The following is a 21,406-nucleotide window of genomic DNA, read 5'->3' as shown; positions in this document are numbered from 1 at the left end:
CTAATGCAGATTTCTAACTGCTCAACAGTCCTGGGCCTTTGTTGCTGAATTGATGTGTTGCTGCCATCAATCTCAAAATGAGCTAATATTTTCCATAAAATAATAAAATGTCTCAGTTTTAACTTGGAATAAAATATGGGTTTGTGACATTTGCAAATCATTGCATTCTGTTTTTAATTACATTTTACACCGCATCCCAACTTTTTTGGAATTGGGGTTGTATTTACGTTTTTTTTTTTTTTTTTTTTTTTTTTTTTTAGGATTTTATGTTCATTAAGTTTGAATTTATTATTGTTCTACATGTGACACTAGATGACACTTTCTAACAGGTCTCTATTTTGAGAATATAGAGGAAATGTTATAAGTATGATTCTGTATTGTTACCTTACATCGAGCTTTTTACATCAGCAGCTGCTCCAACAGTGTCCGCCATGTTGAAACACCATGTTTCTACAATAACCCAGGAGGGACAAACTAAACACTCGCCCAGGGCGCAAATGTGGCCAGGACCGGTGCTGTGACTACCACAGTTTCTCCTTTACGCTAGGAAGTGAAGGGTAATGTGAGGTGGTTGCAATCAGCAGCAGCACTCCTATGCAAGTTTTGACAGTTACCTCATATACATCATGTCTAGACCATTTATAATATTATTTACAGAGACCTGCTGCTAGATACCACTAAATCCTACACAGTGGTGCTTTAAAGGGGGACAAGCAAAAAGGTTATGAATCACTGTCTTACAATATATTTTTACAGTAACAAACATTTCAAATCTAGGCCAACAACTTTTATCTTAGAGAAAAAAACATTCACTGAAAATCAGAATTTCAGTTATTACATAGAGATTTAAATTAAAGTAGATAATTACAGTGGTTTAGCTTCTTAATTGTCTTTGGGGCCCCCTGGTGAACATTTTCAGTTATAGCAATAGCCAGCTGAAAAAGCTTCAAGGACTGAACATCCTCCAAAATTATGAGTGACTGTGTCCTTTTTCATTCAGCTCAGCTCATACTCACTAACACAAGTGAACAACCCACTGCAGACATGCCTTTAACTGGCATGATTTTCTACAGGCCCTGTAGTCTGAACCTGAGCGCCAACCATGCAGGCAACAGATTTAGACTATGAGATTATTCATTATTATAATCATCGCGTATGCTTGGTCTTTGTCAATAAAAAAAATGCACTTTCTGTGTCGTTTACAAAATACACTCTGTGCAGGGAACAGCAGAACATGTGTTTCCTATGAAACGAGGGAAATAAAACACATGAATGTTAACTTAAGCTAAGTGATCTACTTAGCCTTTGGAGGGTGTTACGGCCGTGGCCGTCTTGGAATCTCTTCTCTCTCGTGTGTGTGTGTGTGTGTGTGTGCGCTCAACGAGGACCAATTCTGCCGATGAAGAACACCTGCGCTGTGTGCCCTGATTGGACAGACGACCGCCCGCCCTCAGCCAATCAGCAGAAGTTGGAGTATAAGAAGCAGGTGGACCCAACATTCTGGAGCCAGCTGTAACCAGTCGAGCTCCTGTGCTGTTGCTCTGTGTCTTGAATCCTTGCTAGACTGTGAACCTTGTTGAGACTCGGATTTGTGAGGCACTAGGTTGAGTTTTTGTTACATTGCCGTCTCACCTAATTTGACTCTGTTAGATACCTTGGTTTGGGTGCTGTTTTGATTGTGCGGGTTATTTTGGGGTAGTGGGTGTTTTTGTATTTAAGACAATAGCTCTGTTGGAGTCTTTCTTTGTTCTCGTTTTAATTTGGTTTTGAAGCACCCTTAGTATTTGCCTCTTTTTTTTCCTCACTTACCAGCCACAACGCAAATTTTTTTTTTAAAAAAAAACAAGCTTAATTTTTAACTTTTAATTAATCGCCGGGTCTCCTTTAACGGAAATTTTATCCCGGACGAGCCCCCACTTTATGTTACGACCAGCTCGTTGGAAAGGGAAAAGGGAAGTAACATAAAAATACCCAGGTGTTATGAGGTTTAAAAGTTGTTTTTAATTAACAAAAGGTGCTTGTTTTAACAAGGAATGACAACAAAAAGAGAGGCAAATACTAAGGGTGCTTCAAAACCAAATTAAAACGAGAACAAAGAAAGACTCCAACAGAGCTATTGTCTTAAATACAAAAACACCCACTACCCCAAAATAACCCGCACAATCAAAACAGCACCCAAACCAAGGTATCTAACAGAGTCAAATTAGGTGAGACGGCAATGTAACAAAAACTCAACCTAGTGCCTCACAAATCCGAAGTCTCTAACAAGGTTCACAGTCTAGCAAGGATTCCAAGCACACAGAGCAACAGCACAGGAGCTCGGCTGGTTACAGCTGGCTCCAGAATGTTGGGTCCACCTGCTTCTTATACCCCAACTTCTGCTGATTGGCTGAGGGCGGGCGGTCGTCTGTCCAATCAGGGCACACAGCGCAGGTGTTCTTCATCGGCAGAATTGGTCCTCGTTGAGCACACACACACACACACACACACACACACACACACACACACACACACACGAGAGAGAGAGAAGAGATTCCAAGACGGCCACGGCCGTAACAGAGGGAAATTATGAATAAGAAGTATTTATGGTTTTGAGAAAGACAGACTTAAGCCGCAATTGCTCAATCAACAAGTTTTTTAATGAAATAATGGTACTCAGCTGTATGGATGGAGTTTATGTCCTATTTTGACAATAAATTGCATATACATATGAAAGCTGTTACTATTAAAATTTTGAATTGACATAAACTAGCATAGATCCTGAGATATGTAGTCAAAACAGGCTAAATCAATATGCTGCATTCAAGGATTTCTAACTCATGTTATGATGTTGCCCTATTGAGCTAATTCGTTTTTCTCAGTTGCTAAAACACTAAAGGCCTTTGGCTGAGCAAAGTTCTCAGTTGCCTGATCTCATTAAGCTAATTGTGCAGTCTGTTGTCAATACCATAAACCACTTCACGCGGTAAAACACAATTTGCAGATCTCACTTACGTACACTTACACAGCAAAACTCTGAACACATTCTCATTCTCAAAACACATTCTGCACTCTAATGCACGTCATCCAAATTTATAAATACAAAATACAAATAGAGCAGACGTGTCATTGATTAAACACAACCACTCAAAATTGATTTCAGTTGTTTCAAATGATGTGACACAACCAATATAAGCCAGATCAGAGAGCAAACAGGTTGTTGAAGGTGGGAATGAGAAAGTCTGAGAACGGATAGAAGAAACTGAAAAATGTGAGAGGACGAGTGTGTATGCAAGGTGGGGATGAGGAGGAAGAGCAGGACGACAAAAAAAGAAGACGAGGAGGAGAAAGAGGAAGACAAAGAGTTGAGTGTGCTTGTGTAACTATGGCAGGGGGTGATTATGTGGGATGGGGAACACAAAAATTTTGGTGCATTAACAGTTTTTTGGATTAAACCAGTTTATTTTGCTTACAACTTCTCCACATTTGGAAAACACTCGCTCACAAGGAACAGATGATGCTGGCGTGCATAAAAACTGCTTAAGCCAGTGGGTCTTCAGATCTTTCCAGCGGTGGATCAATCATGCATCTGCTGTGGCATTCCTTGCCTTCGTTGCTCCAGAACTATCTTACCAGAGTTTCCCAAAGGTTAATATGTCAAACATGTCAGTAATCATCTGCACTGAAAGGTTTCAATTTTTTTATTCATTTATTTTTTTTTACTTCCTGCATTCTCTTATTCATTGTGAGAATTGTGCTGTCATTTTACTGATGCCTGTGCTTGTACTTGATTGTAGAATCCAATAGTTTTGAATCTAGGATCCAGCAGTGTTGACAGTGTCAGTGCAGTTTGGTTCTCTTCGAAAAGGCATGTCCGCCTCCTGATAACATTTATCACTGAATGATTCATCTGCTTCTGCACTTCTGAGCTTCTCTTTTGTTGTTGTGCTGGTTTTGAAGAATGCGACTATCTTGTGCTCCCTTGTGCGTAAGTTATCTAGGCCAGGAATTGCGTCTTTCACCACTAAATTTAGTGAATGAGCAGAACAAAGTGCCTGTTATTGCCTGTGCATGCATATTAGCACCTGCAATAGCTCCCGAGGCCTCATTGCAGCAGTGATGTTACCAGCTGTATGAATTTCAGGGACAGGCAGCACTTCCAAAAGTACTGTGGCCAGCTTTGTCCACATAATGACAGGTCACTGCTAGATATGCAGTCATATTAATGGAGGCCCACATATCAGCAGTCAGGCTCACAGCTTCTACTCTCTGCATGACAGACTTGGTCTTTTCCTCCTTGTTTCTCTGGACCACCATGTTCTTTAGAGCCTGTGAATTGCAGTCAGTCATATTGTGTTGGTATGTCTAGTTATACAATACAATAGTAATACATATAGCCTACCTTGATTTGTGTTCAAATCAAATCAAATCAATTTTATTTGTATAGCCCAAAGTCACAAAGTACATTTGCCTCAGAGGGCTTTACAATCTGTACAGGGAGTGACACCCTCTGTCCTTAGACCCTCGGTTCGAGTGAGGAAAAACTTGCCCACAAAAACCCTACAGGACAAATTAACACAAACATATTGTACAATTACAATGACTGACAAAATGACAGTGAATCACAATGAATGATAAAAATGATTACAGTAACAGATATGGTAGTAATAATGACAGTAATAATATATGTAGTGGGCGTCGTGCAGGATCACAGCAGCAGCCACGATCCACGAGAAACTGCCGGACGACAGAGCACAGAAACACCGGGGAAGTTTGGTTAGTAACATGCATTAATGAGACATGTCCACAGATGGAGAGATGGAGAGAGAGAGAGAGAGAGAGAGAGAGAGAGAGAGAGAGAGAGAGAGAGAGAGAGTTCCATGCTTCCATTTTTTTCGTTTTTTAATTACCTTTTTTTTCTTTAATGATCAAAACTTGTGGCCCTGATTTGGCTCCATAGTTCTGGATTCATACTTTCTTTTTTCCCCGTAAAATTTCCAAACATACAAATTTAAATGTACAGTGGTCCCTCGTTTATCGCGGGGGATACGTTCTAAAAATAGTCCGCAATAAACGAAATCCGCGAAGTAAGTTTTACAATTATTATACATGCTTTAAGGCCGTAAAACCCCTAACCACACACTTTTATACAGCTTTTTACACGCATTTTGTACAGTGCTTCCTTAATCAGGACGCAGTGCGGTTCTCCCTTAGCCAATTTAGGACGCAGAACACAATGCGCGTTCATACTGTACAGTACGCTGTAAAAAAAAAAAAGCATGCAGAATTACACTGATAAAAATCCGCGAAACAGCGAGTCCGCGAAAAGTGAACCGCGTTATAGTGAGGGACGACTGTAAACCCCAAAAACAGCAGTATTAGGTTAGAGGGCGCTATCGAGTCATGCATTCTCTCATACAACAGAAGAAGAAGAGCTGACCAATGAGATGCGTTGAGAAATTAACAAGGAAGTCGTTTTAAGGCGCCAATTTCGTATCGTCTGTCTGAGTCTGAGCCAGTTTTTCTGTTTAGTCGTTTATTTTCACTTTGTCGGTTTTTAATCGACTTTAAAATATCGACAATGTCTGAAAACACGTTCCCGGTCTACACTGCGGACGCTATAGTGAACTTTTACCGGACAGAAGTCCTCACCGGGCAGGAGGCGAAACACTTCACCAAGAGCGACCTGACTCCTGCGCCCAAGGTAACAGCTCTGCGGCGGTAATGTCTGCTTCATCTGAAAACATGTAACGACGGTTTGTCAGGGGCAGTAAAAGTACATTATAAATTATAACTAATGGTGCGAGAGAGAGCGGACTGAGGACAGACAGACATCAGCTGTCCAAACCCAGAGACTGATGACCAGCTCAGCACAGCTGTCTGTATTTTTTACTGGGTTTGACAACAATGTGTCAAATAACTATTTCTCTTAAACAGTGTAGCATGCTCCTCTTTTACACACACACACAGGCAGACAGGAGCAGTGACAGTAAACATAAGGAAATAGTTTTATTTTAGATTAGATATACTTTATTTATACTTATTCATCCCACCACGGGGAAATTTACTAGAAAAGGCAAAAAAAACACAATACACAGACAGAAATATCTATAACCTACACAATAAAGTAGTGAGGATAAAAGTGGCATGATATATAAGAAGAGTATTGTAATGTAAAGTGAGCATAGTGTAATAAATATTGTGTATATAAATAAATATAGTGAAAGTGACCATGATACAAATAATAAATATTATTGCAAGAGCAGTGGCCATAATATAAATACTATTACAAATGTAAGTGACCACTTTGTGTATTTATTTCATTCTGTGTTCAGTCATACACATTAAGACGTGTGTGTTTTGAAACCGGAGCCAGAGCAACTGTAAAATCCTGTAATCCAATAATCACACGAGCGCGTACATTAAAGCTCCCTGTACACTGTGAGTCCTCTGCTGCTGCTCGGCAGGGTCTGTAAAACACGAGAACTGTTTGTGCTGAAAAAAACATTGGCTTAATCAATGAGCTGATCAACGGCAAATTAACTAACAGCTATCTCGATTGATTGTTTCACTTATTTTGAAGCAAAGCTTCTCCAGCATGAGAGTCTGATGCTTTTCTCATATGATATTCAAATCCTTGCCATTTGGACAGGACTGCAGTATCTTCATGATCATTTTGTTGATGAATAGTTCTGTCTATAAAATGTCAGTAAATGGTTAAAGATACCAGCTATGATTTCTTGGGAGATAGATCATTTATTGAAGTTGCTTGTTTTTATGTGACCAACAATTCAAAACCTCAAAATATTCATGTAATAATCGCATAAGACTTTTTGAAGTTTTGGATTTGTACACCTATCCACGGAGGAGATGACGGGCTGTATGAGAGTGGCCGCCTGTGTTCAGCTAAACTACAGATCACTAACACATGAATTAACACGCTGCTGTCTCCTTCTCTTACAGCCAGAATCAGTTCAAACGCTGTACATGAGAGTGTTGCATCTCCTGTATCGTTTCAGACCCGAGTGTCACTCCATGGTAAGTACTGCGTCAGGTAACCGTCAGCATCCAAGCCTGTAGAACAGTTTATGAAGCATTCACACTGAGCAATCTGCCCTTAGTTTGGTTTAAAGTGTCACATTCAATAACGTGTCGAATGATGTTTTGGTATATGTCACAGATACACCTGACTCTTCCCTTTCTTTTCCCACAGGTTCCCCTTCTGGAGAACATTCAGTATCCAGTGTATCATGAGGGGGCAACTACCATCCTCAGCGTCTACGTGCGCATGTGAGTTTTCTTGCTTTCTCTCTCTGTCTTAAGTGACACCATATGTATGTACCAACCACCACTAGAGCTGCAACAAAGATTATTTTCATCACTCATTAATCTGCAGATCTTTTCCTTAATGAATCAATTTATTGTTTGGTCTGTAAAATGGTGGCAAATGTTGTTTCCCAAAGCCTAAGGTGAGGTCCACTAATGTCTTTTTGTTTGTCCACAACCCAAAGAAATTCAGTTTACTGATGACTAAAGAAAGCAGCAAATGTTTGAATCAGAGGAGCTGAACTCAGAACTAATCTTTGCACTTTTAATGCCACAAAATGAGAGCTGTTTGTTTCATCACTGTGTGTGATCTCTTTCAGGCGACAGTTTCTGCCCATGTGTTTGGTGTACGACTTTTCACTGAATGACCTTCTAGCTCCAAGTAAAGACACATATATATATATATATATATACATCTGTGACCTGTGATGAACTAGATGTCAAATAACCTGGATGCTCGTCTTGTTCTTCTCTGCAGAGAAGCAGAGGACCCTGACTGTTCTCAGTGCCATCATGAACTTTCTTCACTTCAGGAAGCAGAGGATGGACATGACCTTGGAGAAGCAGGCCAAATTTGTATGTTCGAGTCCTCCACACAAGTCTTCTAATTATATAACCTTTATACAACCTTTTTCTTAGGACTTTTTTAGATATATGACCATGAGAGAAAAGGTTTGTTGTTTGTAAGTATGGGAGAATTGACAGTGAATTGTATAAAAACTCATCTCTGATGCAACATTCACAGGAAATGACCTGCTGAAAATGGATCCATATTTCCTGCAAACAATTGCTGATGTTTCACTGTGTCAGTTGTTCTGTTGTGTTCTGGTATTGTTATGCATTGGATCTAATAAAACATTGTTGTGTTGTCAGAGGGCAGACTTGGACCGGCTGCAGATTTACAACAAAGGCACTTTAGAAGCAGAGAAGAAGATCGAGATGCTGACGTAAGTCTTAAATATTAAGATGAAATATGTGTCCTTGTTGTTTGGTTTGGTGTTGCTTCTTTAATGTGATGCTTGTTTGCTGTTTGGTCATTTTAAATATAATATTCAAACAAATGAAGGCATCACTCTGAGTTCTGGGAATGTCACAAATGTATTGATTTTATGTATTATATTATAGTTTCAGTGAGTCAAAGTCAAAAAGTTGAACTTGTTGTTTCTCGTCCCCGTTCAGGACGATCCCTCCAGAGCAGCAGGCTGAGGCCGACGAGCTGGTGGCTGCTCTCTCCGAGCTGCAGGCCACCACCGCACATGAATACCAGGATGTGGTAGGCGGTGATGTAGCAGTCAGTCATAAAAAGCTGTTTTTGTGTGTGTGTGTTGTAAATGTATACATCTCCTTTTCAGAATGCCAAAAATGACAGCATCGCAGAGTGGAAAACCAGGATTGCAGAGAAGACTCAGAAACTGGTACGTGACATGGCGTAAACATTTGATACCAACCTTTGTGAAGCAAAGTATGTTGCAGACCGCTTCAGAAACATCAGTGGAAATGACACACAGCAGCATCACATCAGAAACGTTTGAAGATAAAAAGTTCCTTAATTTCACCAAAAAGTTTTCACAGTCAATTGAGGAGTTTTTTTAAAAAGATTTTTTTTTTTCTAAAGTTAAAGCTCGTAATGGGAGATGGAAAGTCACATGACTGATCATCTGTTTCCTCATGGCTCTATAACACATCCATGATGGATCCACACACATTAATTCATAAAACAAACAAATATCTGATTTACATCCTTTTTCTTCTGGTTTTCTGGACAATTAGCGCCACCTACCGTTTATCATGAATTCCTAATATTCACATAATGGTAGTGGCAAGTGGATCGTGTTTTCTGATGACAAATTACATTAAATATTTTTAAATTCTGCGATACATTTGGAGGGAAACATGGCTGACACGGCTGAGTAAAGGCCTTTCATTGACAAACTGTGTGTGCTGTCTTGGACGTGTGTCAGGCCCAGGTGAAGGTGGACGTCAGCAACCTGAAGGAGGACATCGGCAAACTCAAGTCTCAGATTGTGGAGTCTCCAGAGGAGCTGAAGAGTCAGATGGAGAAGATGAGGGAGAACGTGAAGAATATCAAGACCTCCATCGTGAGTAGAAAAACAAACGTGTCGTCTCCTGCTGGTTTGAAATGAGCTCAGACTGACACGTGACCACCTCTCGTCACTCAGCTGTGTGATTTAGTGTTTGATGCCACTGATTCCAGGAAGGGACGGATGGGTGTGTGGTGGAGCTGCAGGGCATGGTGCAGAATGTGACTCACACCGAGGCTGAGATCCAGCAGATGTTCAACCTGCTGCAGGACCTGGAGAGCAGTATGAACAACACCAAGCAGCGGCAGGAGGAGGTATGAACACGGTGCAAGTGCTCCGGTTTCAGATCTGTCCCACCATAAGCAGTGAGCCATGTCCCATCAGCCTCAGCAGATACTCTCTGCTTCACGTAGCATTAGCTTCAACAATATTCATGAACAAATATCATTTTCTGGTGCTAATGTCTCACAACAAGCTCAGACAGCAAAAGACATTGCTTGATGATGTTAGGAAGTACCATGGGATCATGGGAGTTGTTGTCTTCATTGTTAAACAACCACCGCTGATGATGAAAATGTCTGACTTAACTCAGGCAGAAATTGGAGATAGTAAGTATTCAGGTTTTATTCACGTTATGTTTATTCCTTCCTCACTCTCCGACATCTGAATAACCTGGAGGTTTTAGCAACTAGAGGACATTTGGGATACTGTAAGGACACAACTTGACAAAATATAAGACGGTGTTTATTGGCATTTTATTGTAGAAATATTACATATTATCTTCAAACTGATTTTCAAAGAACTGTGACCAACATATCTGTACTGATTTTTATATATTTCTATTTTCTATCAGTGCACCAAATCGGCTCCACAATGGGGTGTGGAGCATTGTCATAGTCTGTCAGCAATGACACTCTCCTGTCAAGCAGATATTATATATAATTATATAGTTATAATAAGAATAGTTTTATAGTATAAACTAACCGTTTTCTTTTGTAGCCCTTCATCGTTATGTTCTCAATTTATAAAATACAAATAGAACTGGCAGCAGCACTCCGTTGTTCAGTTACCTCCACCTCCACACTGTGCCAACTTCAAGGTCATAACTGCAAAATGAACCAAGTTATAGAATTACTTAATATTTGGTGTTTTTGAACCAAATAATATAGGTTCCTTCTGACAAAGTAGAACATGTTCCCAAGACTCAAAACCAGTCCACAACCTGTGGAGGGCTATAAAAAGCTCTAAATCTGTAATGATGGTTTAACGTATTTAAGTCACCAATCCCAACACAACACTAACATTCTCTAATATGTCTGTAGACTTTATTTAGCTGTCCCCATAGAGAGGAGTGATTTTACTTCCTCTAATTAAAGTTAATGCAAGTTGCATGTGTTCTTTCTTTCCTTTGTGTGTTTGAGTGTAGCACCACGAGCTGACAGCTCAGTACGAGAAGAAGCAGAAGGAGCTGAAGAACCTGTGCATCGAGGAAGGCCAGCTGAAGCGAGCTCAGGCCATGAAGCTGGACAAAGAGTCCAAACAGAACATCCGCAGGCAGAAGAAGAAGGAGATGAAGGAGCAGCACGTTCAAGAAGTGTTGGGGTATTTGATACTTTAATATACATAAAATAATGATTCTCACAGGTCTTTTCTACCGTTTCAGTTGTAAATCTGATAAATAAAAATAAATGTTGTGCAGGCAGTGTAACCAAATCCATCAGAAGCGTGAAGAGATGGCTGACAAAATCCAAGAGATCTCCAGAGAGACCCAGCAGCTGAAGGCCAAGATCCAGAGCCTGAGAGACGTCTGCAGCAAAGAGACGGAGAAAGCCCAGGTACGCCTCCACCTCCTACACTTCTACACCTCACACGTTCTTGTTTGAGCCTAACGTGTTCGACTTGTCTGTGTCCAGGCTCTGTACGACACCCTGTCCACCTCGATGGACGAGCTGCACTGGAGAATCGAGACGCACACAGCAGACCTGAAACGCGATGTCACCAAGATGTCTGCAAACTTTTAAAAGATCGTTGAACATGTTTATCATATTTCTGTGTGTCTTTTATGTGTGTAACCTTTTGTTGTCTTTTTCACCTTTTTTACTATTAAATGTTTAACATAGAATTGTATATGAATAAAAGTCCTCTTTGTTATTGGTTAATAAATCTGCGTCATGTTCTGTGAGCAGCCAAAACTCAACCTGCTTTCTAAAACCTCCATAAACTTACAAGTCCAGTACAATAAAACACTGAAATTAAGACTGCTTTGATTTTATTGGCACTCAAAGCGTGTTGTTTCCTACTGAAGACACAAATCTTAAAGAATCGGTCATAAATATTTTTAAAGGTTTCAGTGAGAAGAAGAAAGAGGGTTCATTTGTAGTTGTCTCTGTGTACACAAACTCAATACTTCTTCCACATGCCCAGAAAACAGCCTTTAAAGGACCATCACTGTGTTTTAGAACACTGCTTTTCTGCCATTCCTCTATAATCCTTAATGCTGTTGTAGGTTTGTGATCCATCACTGTGTAAACGAAGCAGTTTAAACTCATTCACTCACATTTAAACCGCTTGATCACACAAAGATAATGTTAACATAGCTACAACAGTTACTACAGATTGGAAGTACTGTCATAATTAATGTTTTTTTTTTATGAATGGAAGTGATAGTCCAAATATTTAAAGCCTCTATTTATATTCAGTAATACTTTTAAACGTTCATGTTTCAACTTCAGCCATTCTAACTGAAACAGTGCTTTAGTTCAAATGTACTAAACTCTAAGACTCTGTCCAATAATATAACACGACTTAGTTTAAACAGAATGTTCAGAACACTGCTTCATGGTGAATAAATAACATTTCAAAAGAACAGGAACAATTGTTTTAATATAAAGAGATTACATAGAATCTTAAAAAATGTATTGAAGTTGAATGAGCAGGAAAATTAGGTTTAGGTTTTTTATGAAAAAAAGCTTCAAAATCATCCTAGAAAGAAACTCTGCAGCACCAACATATCTGTGCTCATCACTGCAGGAACGGTGATGGCTTAGAGAGGAGATCATCAGCATGTGTCCCTACAGGTCTGCTAGAGCTACTGGACTAGGACTGATGCCTTCGTGTTTGGGCTCCTGTCTGGATCTCTCCTCTAAGTTAGGACGTGACTTGTTGGACTTCTTGAACGTGGCCAGCTGAGCTTTGTACTCTTTGGCCTGAGTCCTGGCTGAGCGCAGCTCCACACGCAGCTCGTTGATTTCCGTGATCAGAGTCATATTCTCCTGCAGAGAGGAAGGACACCATCTTCAGTGAAGCTCAGGCTCAGACTCAGACGTTTTCTGTCATTTTAAACAATTAATCTCTAACGACAGCTTCTGTTTACAATCTACCTTCATGATATTGACGTAGACTTTGTTGTGTTCCTCTTCAGATTTGGCCAGCCTCGCCGTCAGACCATTAACTGTCTTCTCCATGTATTCACGCTGCCGACAGAGCACCCTCTGAAGATCTTGGTCCACATTGCTTTTCTGCACCTTTTAAACAGCAACCCACACACACACACACACACGGTTAGAATACTCCCTGCATTTCTTACAGTGTATCTATAAGAACAACTCTCAATGAGTCTGTGTTTCTGAGCAGGATAGGAGTAACAAAGACCCACAGCCATGAACTCTCATCTACCCACTGTGAAGCACTCACACTATCATCCAGCGGTACATAATGAGAATACAACACGCGCACGCTGTCCTTCAGTTTCTTGGGCTCTTGGATGAAGCCTGCACAGTTATGGAGGTCTGACTTGAGCCTCCATAGATGTGTCTCCAGATCTTTCACCTGTCCACAAAAATTTTTCATAAATCAGGAAGTATTTTTTTAATTCTCCTTTATGTCAGATCTGCTCCATATAAAAAGTGTCCTGAGAAATCTTCTGTTATGATTTGGCTGTTTTAGGTACGTGCTCACTTTCAGCATCTCCTTATGCATCTCTTTGTCTTTGGTCCTCAGTTTAAGCCTCAGGTCAGACACCGTGAGCTTCAGCTGAGTGTTGCTCCTGTCGATCTGCACCAGCTCCTGCTCCAGCTGTCGGACCGCACAAACGGTACATAACTGTCAACGCAGTTGATCCTCACGGGCAAACAGTTTACCAGTTCAAAAACATACAAGCAACACTAGAAGAACAACTTAGAATCTGATATTGTTTTAAAACTGGATGTTTTGATAAATATTCTAATGAAACCTGGCTATATTCTGGACTGTCGAATCCTGGGGCACGCACACACAAACACACACATGCAGACCTGATGGATCCGCTCCATCTTCTCACTGATCTCATCTTGTTGAGGCTCAATCTGCTTCTTCAACTCATTTGACTGGATGTTGAGAACAAACTTCAACTTCTCCAGCTCCTGGTTCTTCTTCTTCAAGCTGGAGATGGTCTTATCCTGTGGGTGGAGGGAATGAAGAGGAAGAAAGTATGTTTTTTTTGTGTTGACTTTTTATGAAATGACTCTATTTCATGTATGGTGAAACAAACAGCAAAAGTTCTAGGGCGGTGACATAAAATGTATATGAGTCTAATCTATTAGAATGTGAGACGCTGAAGGCCTGATCTCAGCCACCTTGTCCTGGTTGGTCTTTTCGTGTCCGGAGATCTGCCTCTTCAGCTCCTCGATGTCGCTCTCCAGAGAGCGGATCAACCCCAGCAGCCTCTGCCGCTCCTGCTTCAGCTTGTTTATGTCTGCACACCTGTCGTTGATCTGTTTCTGCAGACTGTAGAACTGTGATCACACAGTTGTCCACCAAGAAGAAGGGACACAAAGATTACACGAGAGGCAGAAAGAGTGCAGTAACAAGCAGTGGAACATAAAACGGCGCTGATGTCAGTCTGTGCTGTTGCTCACCTTCTGTGTCAACAAAGCAATTTCTCCGTTCAGGTTGGTGTTCGTCTCTTTCTCAGTGTGCAGTTTCTTCTCATAGTTGATTGTGATTTTACGGATCATGCTCTCCTCATCCTCCTCTACTTGCCTTATGATCTCTTTATACTCACGGATCTGCTGCTGTGTATCGTCCTGACACTGTGCAAAGTCAGAGAAGGACAGAATCAACGTAGACCAGAAAACTTCACTGATTTTATGTGGTGTCACTGCTTCTTCGCACTCCACCTTCTGACTAACCTGAGCCAGGATCTGAGTCTTCTCCTGCAGCTTGGCCTCATACTGCTGCGTCAGCTCCTCGGTGGCTAGCTTTCTGCTCTCCTCTGCGGCCTTCAGCTGCTTCTCATAGTCCTCCTGCATTCTCTCATATTTACGATGGAGGTCCTGGAACCTCTCGTGCTCCACAACCAGCTTCTGATTGTAGGCCAACTCTGTGTATGATTGATTGATAGACAGTTAAACAGATTGATCAACCCTCGCAGACAGTAAAGATACACAGTCACCTGTTCTCTTCTTACCTGAATCCTTCATCTCTTTTGAGTGTTTCACAGTAACCTCTGCAGAGCTCTCCTGATGCTCACGTTCCTGCTTTTCCATCTCTGTCTTCATGGCCTACAGGTGTATGTTATCGTAAATGGTAAATGGACTGTACTTATATAGCACCTTTCTAGTCTTCCTACCACTCTAAGCGCTTTTACACTACATATCTCTCATTCACACACATTCATACACTGATGGCATCGGCTGCCAGGAAAGGTGCCAACTGTTCATCAGTTTTAGGTCCAAACCGATGGTGCATTCACACACTGATCATGTGATTAGTGGATGACCCTATCTACTTCCTGAGCCACAGCAAATTAGATAATGAAGTCATTTGAAGTGGGGTTATATGAAATACTTCTCCGTAGCCAGTGCAATACATACAGTAGACAGAGATCGGTGCACCCCAAGTTTGAAGAGGCACCATGGAAGATATGCAATGTACTGCTGTAGATAGGGGCAGAAACAAAATGTATTTTAGCCACCTAAATAAGGCAAATCTAAAAATTCAGTCTCATATTGATCTATTCTCTCTTCAAAGCCACCACTTCATTAACAAATAACGTCATTTTACCTCATAGAACACAGAAGTTACTGGTCCACTGCTGCCTCAATCAGGTAGTTTGTGTTAATGTGAGACTGTGAGGTGTTTGATCACGTTAGTCATGTTGCTGCCTCCATCCACAGATCCACATTCTTTATCTTCCATGCTGGCCACCCTGTTTGCCTCTCTGTCTACTGTAACGCACTGACTGTGGATCAGTACATCATACAATCCCACTTTGAATAAATCAAACAAAACCTTAAAGTTATACAGTACAATCCTTCCAAAGGCAAAAACTTAGAGGCATGCAAACCTTTCAATAGGCTGTCGGTATTGTTTTTCTAATTCTTTAAAAATGTGCCGCTGCTTCTTTGTGATGTAAAATAAAGGTCTCTGGTATATTTGGAGTGAAGCTGTAGGTGATCAGCAGACCTGTTGTGTTGTTTTCAGGGATTCTATCTGCTGGCTGAACTTGTCAGAAAGCTCCTTCATCTTCTCGTTGTAGTTCATGTCCTTCAGGCGCAGCTGGTACTCATTCTCCATCTGCAGCTCCTCTAGACGCATCTTCAGCTCCAGCATGTTCTGTGTCTGCAACACAGGCAGACAGAAACACAGGATAGTGATGCTGACTGACCAACTAATATATGATTATTACGGAGTCACAGGAGGCACAGAAGAAAGATTTTTACATTAAAAGAATCTTATTTTTTCTGTATTTTTTAAATATAATAATATTTTATCCTTTCATTTTTCCAGAATATTTTCCTATTTTTTGCTATTTCTTGAAGGGTCAAGCTGTCAATCACCTGCATGTGCAGTATGAATGTGGTCGTAGTTTAAATTACAGCACACATCACAGCAGAAACAGAGAAAGAGTTATGGAGAGGTGTCCAACAAGTTCTTTTAACACTTACTGAGTTATTCCTCTTTTTATTTCTACATGGATTTTCTTGACACTCCAATGACTCCATACAAATCAAGCTCAATGAGATTGGTCGAAGCCAAGAACAATGACAGAAATGCAGGAAAAATGGCCTAATGCACACACACACACACACACACACACACACACACACACACACACACACACACACACAGACCTTCTCCTCCAGGTCTGACTTGGTTGCAAGGATCTCTTCAGTGTGGATGATCTGCCTGTTGCTCTTCAGTCCTCTGCCCTCCTTATTGACGATCTTCCACATCAACAGGCATCCATCTTCAGACACTGTCAGCAGGAACTGTTCATCAAACGTGATCACCATCTGAGGACGCATAAAGTTTGTCTGTGGACTTTTTTCTGATCCTCTATCAGTTCAGTGTTCGTACAGCACACGTCAACATTTAGACCGACCTTGGTGATGGGGCCACAGTGACCCTGGTACATGATCCATTCCTTCTGGATGGGTAACGGGTACTTAATGGCTCTGATGGTTCCACTGGACGTCCCAGTGAAGACAACCCTTCCAGAGTGAGACACTGCCACAGCAGTCTGAGCTACCTCATCAGCAGGAACCTCCTTCAGGACCTGTGGAACCAATGAGTAAGAGTTTAATGGTGATATGTATTAAGCAAAATCTTCTAATCTCACTACACTTCAATTCATAACCATTTATGGAAACTCTGAAGAGATACAGCAGTGTGTTGTTGTTACTGACTTGACAATCTTGGATCTCCTTCAGAGTGAGGTCTGATCCCACAGCCAAGATGGTCTTACAGTCTGAAGAGAAGGCCACACCTGTGTAGCTGCAGGAATTGAGGACGCTCTCAGACTCACGCTTGCCGGTCTGTGTGCTCCATTCGTACACCGCACCATCCATTCCACATGATACCAGCCGGCTGTCGTCCAGGCTCCATTCAATGCCACGCACCTGCAAAACAATTTGTAGTGGATTTGTGGCAGCTTTTAGAAGAGACATGGTTATGGCTGCTCAGGGGTTTAAAAAATATGACCAGTCTCTCTGACTGCAGCATGATAAAGACTAACTTGTCACTCCTGCCTGACTTACCTTTCCATTGTGGCCCTTCAGATTGATGATGTTCTCGAAAGAGGTGACAGAGTAGATGTGGATGACGTTTCCATTGACAGCTCCAAACATGTGGCCACCATGGCTAAAAGCACACTGCGATGTGGAGAAAGGGTGAAAAAACATCATGTGGCTCTGGCTGGCTTAGATGTACTGGGAAAACACACACACACACATACACACACACATATAACCCACCTCTCTGCAGCCTCGCACGTTGAACTCCTTGAAGGTGCAGATGTCATCGATGAGCAGGTTCATCAGCCGGAGTTTGTCTGAAAAGCCCACCAGGATGAAAAGGCCAGTGGGGTGCAGAGCCACGCTGTACGCCTCCTCCTGGAACTCTTTGTACAGCTCCAACACTCTAGTGACAATTCACAGAGAAGCAATGAAGAAATCACTCAACAGTGATTTAAAAAAGCAAAGGGTTTGGCTGTGATTTTATCTCTTACTTTGTTTCATAGTTCCAGATTCGGACAGAGCGGTCCAGAGAGCTTGTGGCTACGAGAGGCTTTCGGATGCAGATGGATAAACCAGTGATGGACTTAGAGTGGAAAGGCTGCGACAGGAACTCAAAGTGTACGTGTTCATCCTGATGGACAGAGTTACAAAGCATACATGTTAGGATGAACATACAGACCTGAAAGGGAAGAAAGAGAGTGAAGGAAGAGAAGAGGAAGAATGATCCATGGAAGCAATGGAAGGAGAAGAAGGGGCAAGTTGGCATGAAAGAAAGACTTAAATCTGCACCAGTGCTGAAACATCAACAACATGACAACTATAATGTTTGTTCAGTCTTGTGCTCTTAATTACATGTCTCATATATGTCTGTCACATTTTTTGGCAACCCATCTAATAGTTGTCGACACATTGGTGGACCAACTGATCGACTGACAGTGCACCATCCATTGCACAATGTGACTAAAAGGAAAGAGAAAAGAACATAAAGAAGGAATGAAAAAAGCAAGAGAGTAACTACCAAAAGTAGTAAAAATAAATAAAGGGAAAGAGTAAAACGAAACATTAATGACTTTATTGAAATAAATGTATGGATTTGTGACTAGCTTTTACAGTGGTGGTTTTAGGTGGAGGCAGTCGCAGTGAGAGGGTTCTGTTAGCACTGTGTGGAAAACACAGTGTCTGTATTGGTGTAGAAATCAGGCATGATGCAGAAAATAATAAAAAGTCAAAAAATCATTTTAGCAGAGATACACAATGTATGTTCATGTGAATACATCTTCCAGGCATGTGGCTCACACATATTTGATTTGCTTTGTCAGATGACACCAGATTGCCTTGGACTCATTGAAATGAAGGAGGACACAGTGCTATTTGAACACTGTCAGCGGATGTGCTGGTAGAGGTGACTGTTGTACCTTGTTTATGTCCACAGAGGACATGCTGCAGCTGTACAGCTGTCCTCTGTCTGTGCTGATGGCCAGAGTCTCCTCTGCTGGACTGATGCACATGGTGTCAATCTCCTGGCATTCAGCCGGGGTCAGCTCATTGCTGTATGAGTCTGGAGGGATCTGACGGAAAAAAAAAATACACATGATGACTTTGAAACACACACAGAGGCTGCAGTACCACTGTTACCTGAGTAATCATTCACCCGTATCTCTCTGCTTCTTCTATAACTGTCCTCCTCGTTCTTTTCAAAAAGACAGACTGTGCCGGACCCCAAAGAGCAAGCAAAGCCTTTGGAGTAGGACAGAATGGCTGTGATGCGAGGCACATTGGGACCTTCATCCACGTCAGCGTCTGTGATCTTCTTCATTTCAACTTGCCTGTGAAGTGGATCAATGAAATTCACAGCATGGTGATTTAGGGAAAACAAACAGATGCACCAAAAGCATGTGCTTCATTTGTTTCAAGTAAAGTTGGTTTGGTTGAGAGACCCAATGACATAGCAGGGAGTCTATGAGTTTTTTCAGGAGTTTTCCAGCCAACATAGTTTCTCCTACAAGGTTGGAAGGGAAGGGTGTGATTCAGTTTGTTGCATACCACTAGATGGCACCAAATCCTCCACACTGGTCCTTAAACTGTGTTTCTTTTCGTCAAACTATTGTTCTTATTGTTTTTGGAGATGCAATGGAGCTCTATGGCACTGAAGAGTAAGATATCAGGCTTTGATGCATATGTGTTAGCAGAGGTGGCGCAAAATCACAAGTAAGTCTTAAGTCTTGGCTATAAAAACTTAAATCAAGTGTTTGAAACATTTAGTTTTGGAGTCTAAACAAGTACGGTAACTATGCACCTTTTTAACAGAGTAAATGACACAAATAATGTCTTGACCTTTCAGTAAACGTATAGTAAAGTGTCAGATGTGACACAGTTCTGGACTCTCACCATAGCTGGCCTCTGCTACACATTTACTGTATGTGAACTATGAGTGTATAAAACATGTTGTGGATGTTAACAATGTTACAAATGAATGTGGTCCATCTACTAAACCTGTCAGACTGCTCCTGCACAGCCTTAGAGGCCATGTTAATCTCTCTCCGCAGTTCTCCAGACTCAAACACCAGCAGCCTGCCCTTGTCTGTCCCAGCGATCACACGCTCCATCGTCACCCAGGTATGACACAGGAAGTTGATGGACTCCACCTTGGGGAAGCTGCTCTGTTTCAGGGCTCCCTCTGAGTAGCGGAAAAGCTTGAACACGCCGGTTCCGCTCACGCAGAGCTGCATGTTGTTGTGAGGGTTGAAGCTGACCTGACGGGGACATCAGTAGAATAATATAACATGTTGAGAGCACGTACTAGGTTGGTGCATTGCTACAGCATGGATCACTCACCTGGGAAACAGGATTATTTGTGTTGCTGGTCTTCACTGTTGCCAGGACTTTCTGTTTTTCCCAAAGCCAGAAGATCAGGGTCCACTCTGGACCACCTGTCTGGCCTATTAGGTACTTGGAATCAGGGGAGAAAGCCATGCAAACAAACTCCTGAACAAGCAGGTCTCCTGCAGTCAGAACCTTCCTCTTCCTGCCCTGCTCGTGCTGCAGGTCGAACACCGTGATGGTGGCCTTCCCACCACACTCTGACACAGCCAGGTAACGTCGGTTGGCACTGATGGCCAGAGCACGCATGGCCTGGCTTTTGTCTGAGCCTGTAGAGACGAGAGAAATGGACACAACTGACATGAGCAACATACAATGAATTTCATAGGACTAATATTCATTGTAATCAGTTCACTTCAGTGTTATTTATATAACATCAAATCATAAGAGAAGTTATCTCAGGGCACTTCATTTAAATACCAACATTAGAAAGGTGCTTCAACTCCTTAAAAATGACTTTGCCAGGTTGAAAAGCATCATGGTCTAACACAGCGATGACTCAGCTCACCTGGAATGAACCTCTGGCATCTTTGGACGGTGTTGTAGCACACACAGTTGTTTCCGCAGGGAAAAACGACAGTTTGCTCGTCGAAGAAACACAAATTGTTCCTTACACCTGCCCGAAGACCGAAGGTGAAGTGGGACTGCGCAACAACAGCAGCCATTCTCAGCAGGACTTGACTTTAACAGACTTTAAATTGACTGAAAACTACAAAGACTCTCCACAGACGTAACGTACATGAATTCAGTTGTCAAAGTCAGAAACAAGAACACACGACTTAGTGAAACAACGGGTACTCTAGTATGACTTGAATTAGCGTCATGTCGCTAGGCAACCCGGGAAATCCCGCGAGAACTCGTTTAAAGATCCCTCTCCACAGACACTGTCTGTGTTTCCCACGTCTCTCTTTTTTTTAGTAGTGAACATTTCTAATGAAACTATTGTTTTTGCCTGCTAAATTATAATAATGTAAATTGTTTGTATGTTTCTTTCAAAATGACAAGCATCATCTCGCGGGATTTCGGCGGTTGCCTAGCGACGCAACTCTTGTTTCTCAAGGAGCAGTGACAGTGAAAAGTGGGCTCGAGCTTGGTCTTGTAGCCGAATGTTCTCTCGTGACAGTTTACTACTCACCTTACGTGACTACTAGTAGTCTCATACTAGACTAGACTTATCATATT

The 21,406-nt window shown here is 41.6% G+C and overlaps 2 protein-coding genes across 3 annotated transcripts; one reads left to right on the top strand and one right to left on the bottom strand.

Annotated features, from left to right (window-relative positions):
- Positions 1-5,421: 5,421 nt before the first annotated feature.
- On the top strand, positions 5,422-11,603 carry nuf2 (UF2 component of NDC80 kinetochore complex). Its single transcript, XM_010734658.3, has 13 exons — positions 5,422-5,683; positions 6,943-7,017; positions 7,193-7,269; positions 7,626-7,687; positions 7,784-7,881; positions 8,179-8,252; positions 8,485-8,578; positions 8,658-8,720; positions 9,267-9,404; positions 9,521-9,661; positions 10,774-10,949; positions 11,047-11,182; positions 11,261-11,603. Exons 1-13 carry the CDS (start codon positions 5,561-5,563, stop codon positions 11,366-11,368), a joined length of 1,365 nt encoding a protein of 454 aa, XP_010732960.1. The 5' UTR covers positions 5,422-5,560; the 3' UTR covers positions 11,369-11,603.
- Positions 11,604-12,211: 608 nt separating this feature from the next.
- On the bottom strand, positions 12,212-21,063 carry cfap57 (cilia and flagella associated protein 57). Of its 2 annotated transcripts, none has more exons than XM_027285960.1 (21): positions 20,733-21,063; positions 20,180-20,493; positions 19,838-20,097; positions 18,996-19,170; positions 18,760-18,912; positions 17,836-17,975; positions 17,582-17,747; positions 17,366-17,479; positions 17,015-17,227; positions 16,711-16,884; positions 16,460-16,621; positions 15,792-15,947; positions 14,794-14,887; positions 14,516-14,706; positions 14,243-14,416; positions 13,961-14,119; positions 13,640-13,783; positions 13,305-13,421; positions 13,041-13,175; positions 12,728-12,865; positions 12,212-12,619 (listed from the first exon to the last, which is right to left on the bottom strand). In XM_027285960.1, exons 1-21 carry the CDS (start codon positions 20,887-20,889, stop codon positions 12,419-12,421), a joined length of 3,537 nt encoding a protein of 1,178 aa, XP_027141761.1. In that variant the 5' UTR covers positions 20,890-21,063; the 3' UTR covers positions 12,212-12,418. The 2 variants fall into 2 exon arrangements, with proteins under 2 accessions (XP_027141761.1, XP_010732959.2); XM_010734657.3 differs by having other exon boundaries at positions 12,728-12,871; positions 20,733-21,062.
- Positions 21,064-21,406: the final 343 nt, after the last annotated feature.

Source organism: Larimichthys crocea, chromosome I (genome assembly GCF_000972845.2).
Source record: "Larimichthys crocea isolate SSNF chromosome I, L_crocea_2.0, whole genome shotgun sequence".
In the NCBI taxonomy this organism is placed as follows: domain Eukaryota; kingdom Metazoa; phylum Chordata; class Actinopteri; family Sciaenidae; genus Larimichthys; species Larimichthys crocea.
This window is presented reverse-complemented; position numbering and strand designations above follow the sequence as displayed.

Bases quoted from the DNA above. Each gene is read 5' to 3' on its own strand.
- nuf2 (XM_010734658.3), top strand. From the start codon at position 5,561: ATGTCTGAAAACACGTTCCCGGTCTACACTGCGGACGCTATAGTGAAC. The intron at 5,684-6,942 runs GTAACAGCTCTG...CTTCTCTTACAG, and splicing joins ACCTGACTCCTGCGCCCAAG to CCAGAATCAGTTCAAACGCT. The intron at 9,662-10,773 runs GTATGAACACGG...GTTTGAGTGTAG, and splicing joins CCAAGCAGCGGCAGGAGGAG to CACCACGAGCTGACAGCTCA.
- cfap57 (XM_010734657.3), bottom strand. From the start codon at position 20,889: ATGGCTGCTGTTGTTGCGCAGTCCCACTTCACCTTCGGTCTTCGGGCA. The intron at 17,748-17,835 runs GTAAGAGATAAA...AATTGTCACTAG, and splicing joins ATCTGGAACTATGAAACAAA to AGTGTTGGAGCTGTACAAAG. The intron at 14,888-15,791 runs GTCTGCTGATCA...ATACACCTGTAG, and splicing joins CCCTGAAAACAACACAACAG to GCCATGAAGACAGAGATGGA.